Here is a 12664-nt window from a genome sequence, read left to right on the forward strand (position 1 = left end):
GATTTTAACCGGGGGTGGGCCCCTTCCTCCCCCTCTTTCCAATCCCAGCCCACCAGGTCTCTGCTTACGTTACTTTACGTTTGTGCTTTACGTAGATGTAGCATTACTGGTGGATTTTAGGTTCGTGGTTTGAGTGATTCTCTCGTTCTCTTTTCTTGCATGATCCGATCGAAAATCCTACATCTACGAAGAGCCACGTACAGCTTTACGTAAACTTCCTAACAACTAAATCTCTCCCCCCCTAAACTTCCTAACAACTAAATCTCTCCCCCCCCCTGATTTTCAGGGGGTGGGCCCGTCCTCCCCCTTATCTCCAATCATATTCATCCACCTGATTTATTACGTTAATCACGTAGAACTTTTTACGTAGCTCTAGCATTGCTCTGATCCGATGCTCCTTTGGGTTGTGTGGGATCCATTCCATGGGCTGTGCTACCAGAGCATCTCATCGTGGTCGTTGTTTGTTCTAGGTGCTATCGCCCCCCTTGCGATCCTCCAAGCCTCTGTGCTTAGGATCCTCTTGTAGACCTTGCTCTCGCATTGCGACGGTGGCTTCGTCAAGTTGGCCGTGCGTGCTGCTCGTGTTGGTGGTCCCGTGATGCTTGCACCACTTTATCGGTTGATTTTATGTGTTTTGGGTGCAAGCTCCGGCGGCGAGCGATTTTCATGTGGTTCGTCGGTTCGCTCCGAGTTTTGGTTGTGGTTTGGTTAGGAGGCACCCGGCTCGTCGCATTCGCCACCTGTGGCAGATCCTCTTCCTCTCTAGATATGCGTTTCATGCTTGGTTGTGTAATATAGCAAGGAGATTTCCGAGAGTAGCGATAGAGCGGACGAGCTCGCGCGCACCTGTTTTGTGGACCAATGGTACACGGTCACGTGGGAGTCGGCAGTCATGACGGATGAAAATACTTGTTCGTATACGCAGTGGGAATAGTGCATGTAAGGTAGTGGGCCCGTACGATCTGCTCGGCGGAGTTAGGCATTGCCGTGACGGCAGGCCATCAGTACAGGATGCGGCCGCCCCCGTACCGGCGTGGCCAAACGGCGTCGCAACAGGAAAAAGGAATCTGCCTACCCGGCTCGACCTCTCGGGCACCTGCTACTCTCGGACAGATCCCCTCTTCCCTCGGGTGCTTTGCTCTGCGCGGCGGAGAGATCGAACCAGTGGTGGCGGCACAGGCGCTGGGAGATGCATTCGAGTTCCTATCAGATCTGGTTAACAGGTATGGTTTTTGCCCCCGCTGTAGATTGTAGTGATTTTGCGGCATGCACCTCAGTAGCGTTATCCGGTTGGAGGACAGATTCCCTCTTCCCACGTTGGGTGGTGAATACACGCGGCCGGCGCAGCCGGTTGCAGATCCGGTGGACGCAGTAGCCGAGTCCAGCATTGCTGATGTTGGTGATGCCTCGCCGGCGCGGCAGCCAGACCTGAACGACGCTTGCGCGTCTAGCAACTTGTTCGCACCGGATTCAAAACAGTCAATGTGCAGGGACGACCCGCAGGCACCGTTCTGGACGAAGAGGTAAATCACGCCTAAATTATCCCCTGACTGTATTATTGGCACCGTTGTGGTGCAGACGCTCAATTGATATTGCCACTGCTTAGAAAGAGATATTACTGAAAAAGGCGAAACTGTCATGCGTGCTGGGGTGTTGGAAGGATGCGTTCTCCAGTGTTAAAGTCAATGTGGTACTATATCTGACAGCAACGATCTAATTGATGCTGGGTCCATGTTGGGTGGGCACTTGTTGAACGGCCACCATGCGCCGGTAGAGTGTGCACCCTATAATCAGGGGATATGCAGAGAAGACTGGAACTGTTAAAGCGCCTGAAGTCGGCAGGAGCTCGGTTCATTAGGTGAAGAGACTACTACAATACGTACTCCTAGGAAATTGCATTTGAAATCAAGTAGTAATGTGACCTGTGATTTACTGATCAGCTGCTGAAGATAATTAATATCTTACCTTTTCAGGTGTTTTATCATAATTGCCACACGAATGTCAGGTGTTTTTTCAGGTGTTCCCCTCGCCTTCGGCTGCCATCTTGGCGCTAAGAGGTCAGGGGACCTCGCATCTTCAAGAGTTGTACGTTTTTCGTCATCGTCTATTGATCATCGTTTTTGTAAGAATAAATTTACTTTTGTTCTTTTGGCGGTGCCATGATATTAGAGAGTTTTCTGTCCTCACGGATCCGACTATTCAGATCTGGTGAATTTACATTGGTGTGACCATTTTTTTTGTTGGTTTGATTCTTTGTGAAGTTGAAATTTTTCATCGACATCGTGGTGAAGATATTGTGATTCGACGGCCTGCACTTTTTTAGGGAATCATCCCCGCCTCAAGTATGTTCATCGATAAAGGCTTTCCATCTTTTTGGATGGACGACTCAAGGCGTTTTCAAAAACTATTATTGATAATGTTCGTGTGGGTGAAATAGTGACAACCACGTTGCTTCGGTCCAATTGTAGCCTCTTTACCGAAGTCTTTGAAGCATTTTTCCTAGCAGAGATTGATACCGTGAAGGTGTTTTCAAGAGATTTTATTATAGTTCTTAGTCATAAGAGTTATTCTGTATTTTGTTAGATTTTAGATATGAATCAGTGTATATAAAATTACATGTGTTTCTCAAAAAAAAAAGTGGTCGTTCCAGGAATTCAAGTTTGTGATGTCATTTAAACTTGTGATGTCAAACACATATATATATTTACAAACTTTATACTACCATCTTTTGCACAAGTTTTATTTGTAGTCAAAGTTTTGCCGTAATATTGTGTGGTTTCGGCAGACTAAGGGTTCGTCGTTAAAATGGAGAACTGGTTCGTTCACAAAAAAAGGAGAACTGATTTAGGAGGGATATGCGGGCGTGATAGGATTCGCTAAATGAGTGGTCAGTTTCAAAAAAAAGAGAGGGGTCACGTGTGTGCCTCATCTACAGCTGCCGGCATGCACATTGAACAGATGGGTCCAGGTCATCGACGCCGCTTCTGGGACAGACGGCCGTCCGCTATTCACCTGTGTCCGACCGACTCCTATACGGCCCAAAATATAGGATCTTCAAACAAACTATACACCGACAATACCAAACGCAGCCCATATCCCCTTGAGAACGAGCGGCAAGCGATTCCGGGACCAGGCGAGCTCGTCCGCTCCTGTCAATTTCCGGGAGATTTCCTCCAAAATCATTCATGATTAAAAAAGCCCGCGACGCCGAGGCACGAGATCCCAACGGCTTACGGCTCTGTTATTCTTTGGCATATGCCGTGCGCGCACACTGCCAAAGCTCCGGACAAACGGCACGCAGCGATGGCCGCTACGGAACAGAGAGGTCAATACTCAACAGCGCCACAGTTGCTCGCGGGACCGACAAACCCATAATAAATACTATCTCTGTTTCTAAATATAAGTCTCTGTAGAGATTTCATTATGAACTACGTACGGATGTATATAGATGCATTTTAAGTGTGGATTCATTTATTTTGCTTCGTATGTAGTCCGTCTAGTGGAATCTCTATAAAGACTTACATTTAGGAACAGAGGGAGTACTAACCAAAGAAGTGAATCTCGGGATCGAGTCGCACAGTTTGTTCGCGATCAATCTTGATCTGCTCCATGCCCTGTTTGTGGCGGCTTCAGCTTCAAGCAGGGCTGTTCGTCATCGCACGCTCCCACAGATGAGCTCCCTCGCAATCGCAAGTAAGTACTATACGCTTCTCACCCGTCCCATGCATGTTGTTGCATATCTACATCAGCATTGCTACAATGGTACTACAAGAGCTGGGAAATCTCACTGCAACGCAATGCTCTGTGATTTATGCCTCAGGTTCCTGGGTGACGCTGATGAACTTGTGTGGTAGCCCGGCTTGTTGCGACCAGGGCGTCCTCAGAGAAGTATTCAACGCCTCCACCTGCGTGAATCACCTGGTGGAAACGGGCATCGTCGCGCCTCTCGCGGTCGTGCTCTTGCTCCGGTTCCTCGTCCGGCTCCCCGAGAGCAGAGCGTCCGCCACGCGCCGCCAGCGGCTTCTCAGGCCCAGCTCACCGCTGCATCTCGCCACCGTGGTGTTCAATGGCTGCTTGGGGTTGTTCCATCTCGTCCTAGGACTCTGGATGCTGCTGGGGAGCAACTTCGACAACCATCCGGATGCCTCTAGGACTTACCTGCCGCACTGGTGGCTTGTGACACTGTCCCAGGGATTCAGCTTGCTCCTCGCCGGCTTCGCTTTCGCCGCCGGGAGCCGGTTTCTCGGGTCGGTGTTCGCTCAATCATGGTCGGTCTTGCTGACCATCTATGCGGTGTTCGTCTCCTGTTCCTCGGTTGTCGCCATTGTTGCTCAGAAGCCGATCACTGTTAAGGCCTGTTTGGATCTCCTGTCGCTGCCAGGCGCAGTTATGTTTCTTGTCTACAGCATTCACAGCAGCCATGCCCATGATGATCAAGAGGGACATGAAGGATTATACGAGCCACTGAAGACGGATGACACAGCTGACAGTGAGGTAGCTGATGACTCTTCAGAGGTCAGCCAGCAGAAGGTGACTCCCTTTGCCAGAGCTGGCATTTTGAGCCAGATGACATTCTGGTGGCTGAACCCTCTGATGAAGACGGGCTACGAGAAGCCCCTCGGCGACAAAGACATGCCGCTGCTAGGCGCCACGGACCGGGCACAGAGCCAGTACTCGATGTTCGTGGAGAAGCTGAACAAGAAGAAGCAGACGTCACATGATGGCACACCACCATCAATCCTGTGGGCTATCGTTTCTCATCACAAGTGCGGGATCATGGTGTCAGGTCTCTTCGCCCTGCTCAAGGTGCTCACCTTGTCCACAGGCCCGCTGCTCCTGAGGGCATTCATCAACCTGTCAACCGGGAAAGTGACCTCCGATTCCAAGCATGAAGGCTATACGCTGGCCGCGCTCATGTTCATCTGCAAATTGTGCGAGTCGCTGTCGCAGAGGCAGTGGTACTTCCGCACGCGGAGGCTGGGGCTCCAGGTGAGGTCGCTTCTCTCGGCGGCCATCTACAGGAAGCAGCAGAAGCTATCGAGCTCGGCGAAGATGGCACACTCCTCCGGGCAGATCATGAACTACCTCACCGTCGACGCGTACCGGGTCGGGGAGTTCCCGTACTGGTTCCACCAGACATGGACGACGGTCGTCCAGCTCTGCATCGCTCTGGCGATCCTTTACAGCACGGTCGGCGCCGCCATGGTCTCGTCCCTGGTCGTCGTCGTCATCACCGTGCTCTGCAACGCTCCGTTGGCCAAGCTGCAGCACAGGTTTCAGAGCAAGCTGATGGAGGCGACGGACGCGAGGTTGAAGGCCATGTCAGAGTCACTGGTGCACATGAAGGCGTTGAAGCTCTACGCGTGGGAAGGTCACTTCAGGAAGGCCATTGAGGAGCTGAGGGAGGTCGAGTACAGGTGGCTGTCGGCGTTCCAGCTTAGCAGGGCGTACAACAGCGTCCTCTTCTGGTCGTCGCCTGTCTGGGTCTCGGCGGCGACATTTCTGACATGCTACTTTCTGGAGATCCCTCTTGATGCCAGCAACGTCTTCACCTTCATCGCGACCCTGCGCCTGGTGCAGGACCCGATTCGGGCCATACCGGAGGTTCTCGGAGTCGTGGTGCAGGCTAAGGTTGCTTTCACTCGGATAGAGAAGTTTCTAGGTGCACCTGAGCTGAATGGACGAGCCAAGGAGAAATGTTCCTCTGCAGGCATCGGTTACCCGGTAGCTATGAACTCGTGCTGGTTCTCGTGGTGCGAAGATCCATCAAAGCCTAACCTGAAGGATGTAAATTTGGTGGTCAAAGCTGGGGAGAAGGTTGCGATTTGCGGGGAGGTAGGGTCGGGGAAGTCGACGCTTTTGGCTGCGATACTCGGAGAGGTCCCGAAAACTGAAGGCACGGTATGCTTTTCAATAACATCATCTTCGTTTTTTTAATGAAATGCAAAACCACACATCTGTCAGTTTATAAGACTATATATGATGTATCCATGCCTTTTGGATATTCTCGTGGCTAGTATAGCTATTATTAGTACTTGGCTTCCTAAAGAAAACAATATCTGCACTTTAACTTAAGTTCCCTTCTTATTTGATTGCAAATGTAGTTAACGCTGTGTTCGGATGTCTGTATTCGAGACCTCTGTATTGAATTGGTTTCATTTCCACTGTAAACTTTACCACTTGCAAATGTTGTAGCAAGTATAGATGCAGTATTCAGAATTGATAGCCTAACATTCAGCTGATGGAAAATTAAACATTTATAAGGTCATGATGTGACAATAAGCTTTAATCATGTGTAAAATGTTCATCCATCAGATTCAAGTCTGCGGAAAAATAGCATATGTGTCACAGAATGCATGGATCCAAACCGGAACCGTGCAGGAGAACATTCTCTTCGGGTCTCGTATGGACAGCCAAAGGTACCAGGAAACACTCGCGAGGTGCTCGCTGGTGAAGGACCTTGAGATGTTGCCGTACGGAGACGATACTGAAATCGGGGAGAGGGGAGTGAACCTGAGTGGCGGTCAGAAGCAGCGCCTTCAGCTTGCTCGTGCGTTGTACCAAGATGCAGACATATATCTCCTCGACGACCCTTTCAGCGCCGTCGATGCCCATACAGCAACCGGCCTCTTCAATGTAAGGATCACAATTATCAGCAGCTTTGCAGAGTGATTAATGATTTTAGTGGGAAACTGTTGTTTAAATTAAGTTACCATTGATTTATCTGACATGCAGGAATATGTCATGGGCGCTCTTTCAGACAAGACTGTTCTTCTGGTCACCCACCAAGTCGATTTTCTACCCGTCTTCGACTCCATTCTGGTCTCCCTCTCACACACACATATCTATAATGGCCTGTAAGTTTTTGTTCATGTTATCATCTAAACTAGTCGTAATTTTTAACAGCTGATGTCAGATGGGGAGGTTATTCGGTCGGCACCTTATCGAGATCTATTGGCGGACTGTCAAGAATTCAAAGACCTTGTAAATGCCCATAAGGATACCATTGGGATTTCAGATGTTGATAACAATGCTGCTCCTCACAGAGCAAACGGAACATCAACAAAGGAGAAGCATCATGCCTATGGAAGTGGATACACAAAGTCTGAGAAGCCATCACCAGCACACCAACTGATCAAGGAAGAGGAAAGAGAGACAGGAGACACTGGACTTAAGCCCTACATGATTTACCTGCGCCAGAACAGAGGCTTCATGTATGCCTCTCTGTGTGTCATTTCTCACATGATCTTCATAGCGGGGCAAATAGCACAGAACTCTTGGATGGCGGCGAATGTCCAAGATCCGCGTGTCAGTACACTGAGGCTAATCACTGTGTACATTGTTATCGGACTTTGCACGATGTTGTTTTTGCTATCAAGATGTCTATCGGTTGTTGTTCTCGGGGTCCAGACATCGAGATCCTTGTTTTCCCAGTTACTTGACTCGTTGTTCCGTGCACCGATGTCCTTTTATGATTCTACTCCTCTAGGAAGGGTCCTTAGCCGGGTAAGAATTCTTGATTAGATGGCAAACATGATAATAAATTTGAAATTCTGTTTCACATTCTGACGTTTTTAATGATGGGCCAGCTCTGTTTTCCCTTGTAATGCAGGTCTCTTCCGATTTGAGTACTGTCGACCTTGATGTCCCATTCGCGTTCATGTTTAGCCTTAGTGCCAGCCTGAATGGATACAGCAATCTGGGGGTATTGGCTGTTGTTACATGGCAAGTTCTATTTGTGTCCGTGCCAATGATAGTTTTGTCAGTTAGACTACAGGTAACTGGTTTTGTTACAGTTATATTTGGCAGTAATTATTTCATGCACCAGCAGATGTATTCTGTTGCTTTTTTTCATCCAAGGGTGAATTAATTAACCGTTTTCCATTAACGTTTCCGATGATCTGTCATGTTTTTTCTTTTGCCATGCAGAAGTATTACTTAGCCTCTGCTAAGGAACTTATGCGGATCAATGGCACTACCAAGTCCGCTCTAGCAAATCACCTAGGCGAATCGATTTCAGGGGCTATAACCATAAGGGCCTTCGAGGAAGAAGATCGTTTCTTTGATAAAAATTCTGATCTTGTTGACAAGAATGCTATCCCATACTTCTACAACTTTGCAGCAACAGAATGGCTGATTCAACGCCTTGAAATAATGAGTGCTGCAGTCCTTTCCTTTTCTGCATTTCTCATAGTTCTTCTTCCTCCAGGAACTTTTAGCCCTGGTCAGTAGCTTATGCTAAGCACAAGCACCAAAAGCATTTGTTATGAAGAGATCAACATTACAATCGAGAAACTAATTACTTTTGTTACTGCAGGTTTTGTGGGAATGGCTTTGTCGTATGGTCTTTCCCTAAATATGTCTTTTGTTTCCTCTATTAGAAAGCAATGCACCTTTGCGAATCAAATAATATCCGTGGAACGGGTGAACCAGTACATGGACATAAAAAGTGAAGCAGCAGAAGTCATCGAAGAAAACCGGCCGGCACCGGATTGGCCTCAAATTGGTAGTGTGGAGATTAGAGATTTGAAGGTAATGAATCAAAAATATGAATATATACATGTATGCCTTAAGAGGTGAAAACCTTTAGGATTAATTGTAACAGATTGTGGTATAAACATTTTGTTTGACAGATTAGGTACAGAAAGGATGCTCCCCTTGTACTGCATGGAATCAGTTGCAAGTTTGAAGGTGGAGATAAAATTGGTATAGTTGGTCGAACAGGAAGTGGGAAAACAACGTTAATTGGCGCATTGTTTCGCCTTGTCGAACCATCTGGAGGGAAAATAATTATTGACTCTTTGGACATCACTTCTATCGGCTTACATGACCTGCGTTCACATTTGGGCATCATCCCACAAGATCCAACACTTTTTCAGGGCAGTGTAAGATATAATCTAGATCCTCTTGGGCAATTCTCAGATCAACAAATATGGGAGGTAATATATGTAATGATACATAATTTTTTATGTTGTTTTTCTTATCTTATTCAATCTGTCAATCATCAGATGACTTAACCATGGCAAATTAGCTCAGTTATCAAGGTAACATATATATAGCAGTTTCAGAAAGTTCACCACGTTGTCAAACTGAATTAAGGGCATCTCAGATGACAAGTTACCTTTCTCCTTTTATGTCCCTTGCACATCTTAAAATGAATCACGAATTCACCATAGTTGTCTTACCTTCTATTCTGTTGCAGGTTCTTGATAAATGTCAACTTCTTGAAACTGTCCAGGAGAAAGAACAGGGATTGGATTCACTTGGTAGGAAATTCCATCTGCCTATGCACTTTAGTTTTCAGAGTTCATTTTTTCTGTTCCTAAGAAGCTGCGAAAACAGCAAGCTATACCTCAGTCATTTCAAAGTTCAAAATAGGATGAACATACGTGTGCTACTCAATTTTCCGTCAGTAGTCCTAGGCGCACTAGATATATCTGTTTGCTAGCACAATTTCCGAAACTGTGTAATTGTTCATATTACTAATCAAGATCATTGTCATACAGTCGCGGAAGATGGGTCGAACTGGAGCATGGGCCAAAGGCAGCTCTTCTGTTTGGGACGCGCACTTTTGAGAAGGTGTCGCATCTTAGTTCTTGATGAAGCCACGGCCTCTATAGACAATGGAACAGATGTTGTCCTTCAGAAGACTATTCGAACAGAATTCAAACATTGCACCGTTATTACAGTGGCACACCGTATACCGACAGTTATGGACTGTGACATGGTACTTGCAATGAGCGATGGTATGCTTTCCTATATCACCAACATAAGAGAGCTGCAGTGATTCTCTTATTGTTAGTCTTATTTACGGGCACAAAATTAATACGGAATATAAATCATACTCGGAACCAAAATGCAATGTGGATCCTTTTCCCCCAACACTACTAAAGCTTTTTTTTTTACACCAATTAGTGGATGCTAACTTCACTAGTTTCATACAGTGACCCGCCTTTTTCCGTTGTATTATCTTAGTCTTGCTAAAACATTTTTATAAGATAGGACTACATCATATATTTTCATAGTCCATACTAATGATGCATATAATCTTTCAGGGAAAATAATGGAGTATGACAGACCTACAAACCTAATGGAAACTGAAGGATCTTTCTTCCGCGAGCTGGTCAAGGAGTATTGGTCATACACATCAAACGGAAATATATAGGTCATTTTGTTTATTCACAAGATTCTAGCAAGGCAATAATAAGAAAGCCAACAGAATTTGACAGGAATTCATGTACATAGAAAACAGAGGAATCCAAGTAACATACTTCTAGTGCTAAATTTATGCGACCATACCACTGACACCGTATGGCGCTTTTAGTAGGAACAAAGAAAGGAGGTGTTGGTGGGACGGGACATTGATTTTCATAAGTTTTTGCTATGGAAGGGCATACAAAGGAAACCAGCAAACTTGTCCTTTGCTAATACCTACGAATCAAGGGTTCTGCAGTAACCAGATCCATAGGAATTAGAATTCAAACACAAAATTGAAAAGCTATTTGTTCTTTCAAAGTACTGACAATTAAGAGCTGCCACAATTCATGGTTCCATGAGCAAAAGTCTTTGTCAAATTAGACCCTTCTAATAAAGCGATTCGTGCTGTTCCCGATCTAATTAACTACTGCAGGCATTAGTTTCTAACTGAGCATATGTAGAGTGAGGAGATGTTCTACTATAGCAGTCGGTAGCGAAGCATACCATCGATGAAGAGTGCGGGGAGGAGCTCCAGAGAAGCGTTCTCACCGGAGAGGTCTGCAACGAGGTCAGAGCCCCAGGTCTACACGAGGATGTTGGAGAAGGCTTCCGTGGGGGAGGTCCACACGTAGCGGCGGAGACGCAGGGCCGCAGGGGGTGGGGGCGGGCGGCGCCGCCGGCTACCTGCTAGGACTCGGTGCCTGCTCCAGCGCTTCGCCCACCATGGACTCCGCGGTACAGCTGCTGCCTGCCTGCCTGCCAGAGGGCCGGAGCTATGTGTCGCCCGGACCAAGACGTATTATGTCTCGCCTACAGCGCCGAGGCTACTGGGCCGACTAAAATACTATAGCTGCGCGAGACTTTTTTCCCGCGATTCTAATCGTTTTTTCACTGTTTTGCATCTGTTTCTTTGTTTTTGGAGTTTCCTATTATCTTATCATGTTTTCCTTTTTTCCTTTCCTTTTTCTTTGGTTTTTGGATTTTCTCTTGTTTCTTTCTTCGGTTTTCTTTGGATTTTCCTTTTTCTTTTTTTAACACATGTCTAATTTTTTCATTTACATTGGAAATATTTTTTTACACACGTTTAACATTTTTCAAATACATGATCAGTACAAAGTATATTCAAATACATGTTTTGATGTCTATTTTTTCATACACATTGTATATTTTTGGTATACATATAATTTTTCTTGAGGGATGTTAAACATTTTTAAATACACGTTGAAGCATTTTAAGACCATTTTTACATTGTATAAATATTTTTTAAAATGTAAAATTTTAATGCGTGTTTGTTAAATGTAACATACATTTTTTGAATGGCCTAAAACATTTTTTTAAATGTCATGCACATTTTTTTGAACGCGTGAACATTCTTTTGAATGCTATCAACAATTTTGTGAAATTACACTAACAAAACTTTTACACTGTTAACATTTTTTAGGTTGTGATTTTTAATTTTCATTAAGTAAATATAAGTTTTGAAAAATATGTATTCAGATTTTTTTTGAAAATATGATCAAAAGAAAAAAAAGTGAATGCTCGCGGTAGGCGAGTGCCTGCTCTGTCTCGCGCAAACGCGATACATACCTATGCCCTTGCCACACCAGACCCCCACACCCCCCGTATCACGACTGACCTGTTTGGGCCTCCTAGGACCAGATAAACATGGCAAAGAGGGCCTGGGCCCGTGGCACTAACCTTCACGAACATGCCAACCCCGGTTTCCATATAAGGGGTCCTTAGGAGTCAAGAGTACAAGGACTTCAAGGAGAAGGCAAATACAAACGAGACCAAGATGGAGACGACGAGAACAACCAACCAATTAACCAACAATAAATAGGCAATCCCCACGAGTCAAAGGACATCTTCGATCGGAGCCAAAAGCACCTGAAGCCCCAAGATCCATCGGATTAAACTGGTAGATTAGATGCGATGTAGACATCTCCTCTAGACCGTCCATCTTTCAGCTCGTCGAGTTCACTTCGAGTTTAGTGAATTACATCTTGTACTTGATCGTTGTAATTCTTTGACGATATAATTTTAGACATGCAGGATTAGGGTTGCTACTCACCACACGACAGCTTGAACTTTTGACTAAAACATGTGCTTATGTCCATTTGGTAACCTGTCATATAAATAAGGCACGGTTCTCGCAAAAAAAAAAAGGCATGGTTCCCACATCGTTGGTACGCACTTGACGTAAATGAGTACTTTCTTCTCGGCAAAGTCATGCATTGGTGAGAAGGGTAGCAAAGTGGCCGTAACTTCCCGAACTATGTAAAGAAGGGAAGCATTCATCCACTTCGTCGGTTTCATTTCATTGTAGACGTCTTGTCGTAGTAGAAACTTTCTTGGCCTCCCCCATAGTTCAGCCTTGACGAGGTGGGGTGGGGCTGTGATATATATTTACTTTTTTGCGAAAGTGGGTGGGGCTGTGCTCATGGAAGCCATTGTCTCTCACTCTCTC

At 45.8% G+C, this 12664-nt stretch overlaps 2 protein-coding genes and 1 long non-coding RNA gene across 4 annotated transcripts in view; 2 read left to right on the plus strand and 1 right to left on the minus strand.

Annotated features, from left to right (window-relative positions):
* Positions 1 to 10187, plus strand: part of LOC119362614 (protein CHROMATIN REMODELING 5-like) — a 27768-nt gene extending 17581 nt beyond the window's left edge. The window contains 14 exon segments of the mRNA XM_037627859.1: positions 3573 to 3648; positions 3650 to 3693; positions 3821 to 4073; positions 4191 to 5901; positions 6316 to 6636; positions 6736 to 6822; positions 6907 to 7506; positions 7613 to 7777; positions 7930 to 8224; positions 8318 to 8532; positions 8634 to 8939; positions 9203 to 9266; positions 9507 to 9746; positions 10056 to 10187. Of these exon segments, the coding sequence (XP_037483756.1) occupies positions 3573 to 3648; positions 3650 to 3693; positions 3821 to 4073; positions 4191 to 5901; positions 6316 to 6636; positions 6736 to 6822; positions 6907 to 7506; positions 7613 to 7777; positions 7930 to 8224; positions 8318 to 8532; positions 8634 to 8939; positions 9203 to 9266; positions 9507 to 9746; positions 10056 to 10165 (4487 nt within the window). The 3' untranslated portion in view covers positions 10166 to 10187.
* On the plus strand, positions 988 to 3076 carry LOC119362613. 2 transcript variants are annotated; one of them, XR_005173527.1, is made up of 3 exons: positions 988 to 1223; positions 1302 to 1858; positions 1974 to 3076. XR_005173527.1 is itself a non-coding variant. In XM_037627858.1 (3 exons), the coding sequence occupies exons 1-3, from the start codon at positions 1012 to 1014 to the stop codon at positions 1620 to 1622; spliced, it is 450 nt and encodes a 149-aa protein (XP_037483755.1). In that variant the 5' UTR covers positions 988 to 1011; the 3' UTR covers positions 1623 to 3076. The 2 variants fall into 2 exon arrangements, 1 of the variants encoding a protein (XP_037483755.1); XM_037627858.1 differs by having other exon boundaries at positions 1302 to 1523; positions 1607 to 3076.
* Positions 6202 to 7652, minus strand: LOC119362615. Its single transcript, XR_005173528.1, has 3 exons — positions 6941 to 7652; positions 6714 to 6855; positions 6202 to 6629 (listed from the first exon to the last, which is right to left on the minus strand). It is a non-coding gene; the product is annotated as an uncharacterized LOC119362615 (long non-coding RNA).
* Positions 10188 to 12664: the final 2477 nt, after the last annotated feature.

The sequence above is a fragment of the Triticum dicoccoides genome, chromosome 2B, assembly GCF_002162155.2.
Source record: "Triticum dicoccoides isolate Atlit2015 ecotype Zavitan chromosome 2B, WEW_v2.0, whole genome shotgun sequence".
Lineage (NCBI taxonomy): Eukaryota > Viridiplantae > Streptophyta > Magnoliopsida > Poales > Poaceae > Triticum > Triticum dicoccoides.

What these genes read in the sequence shown, in the direction of transcription:
- LOC119362613 (XM_037627858.1), top strand. Translation starts at nt 1,012, where the DNA reads ATGCGGCCGCCCCCGTACCGGCGTGGCCAAACGGCGTCGCAACAGGAA. An exon ending in CTATCAGATCTGGTTAACAG is followed by an intron (nt 1,224 to 1,301) that starts GTATGGTTTTTG and finishes GTTGGAGGACAG; the next exon opens with ATTCCCTCTTCCCACGTTGG.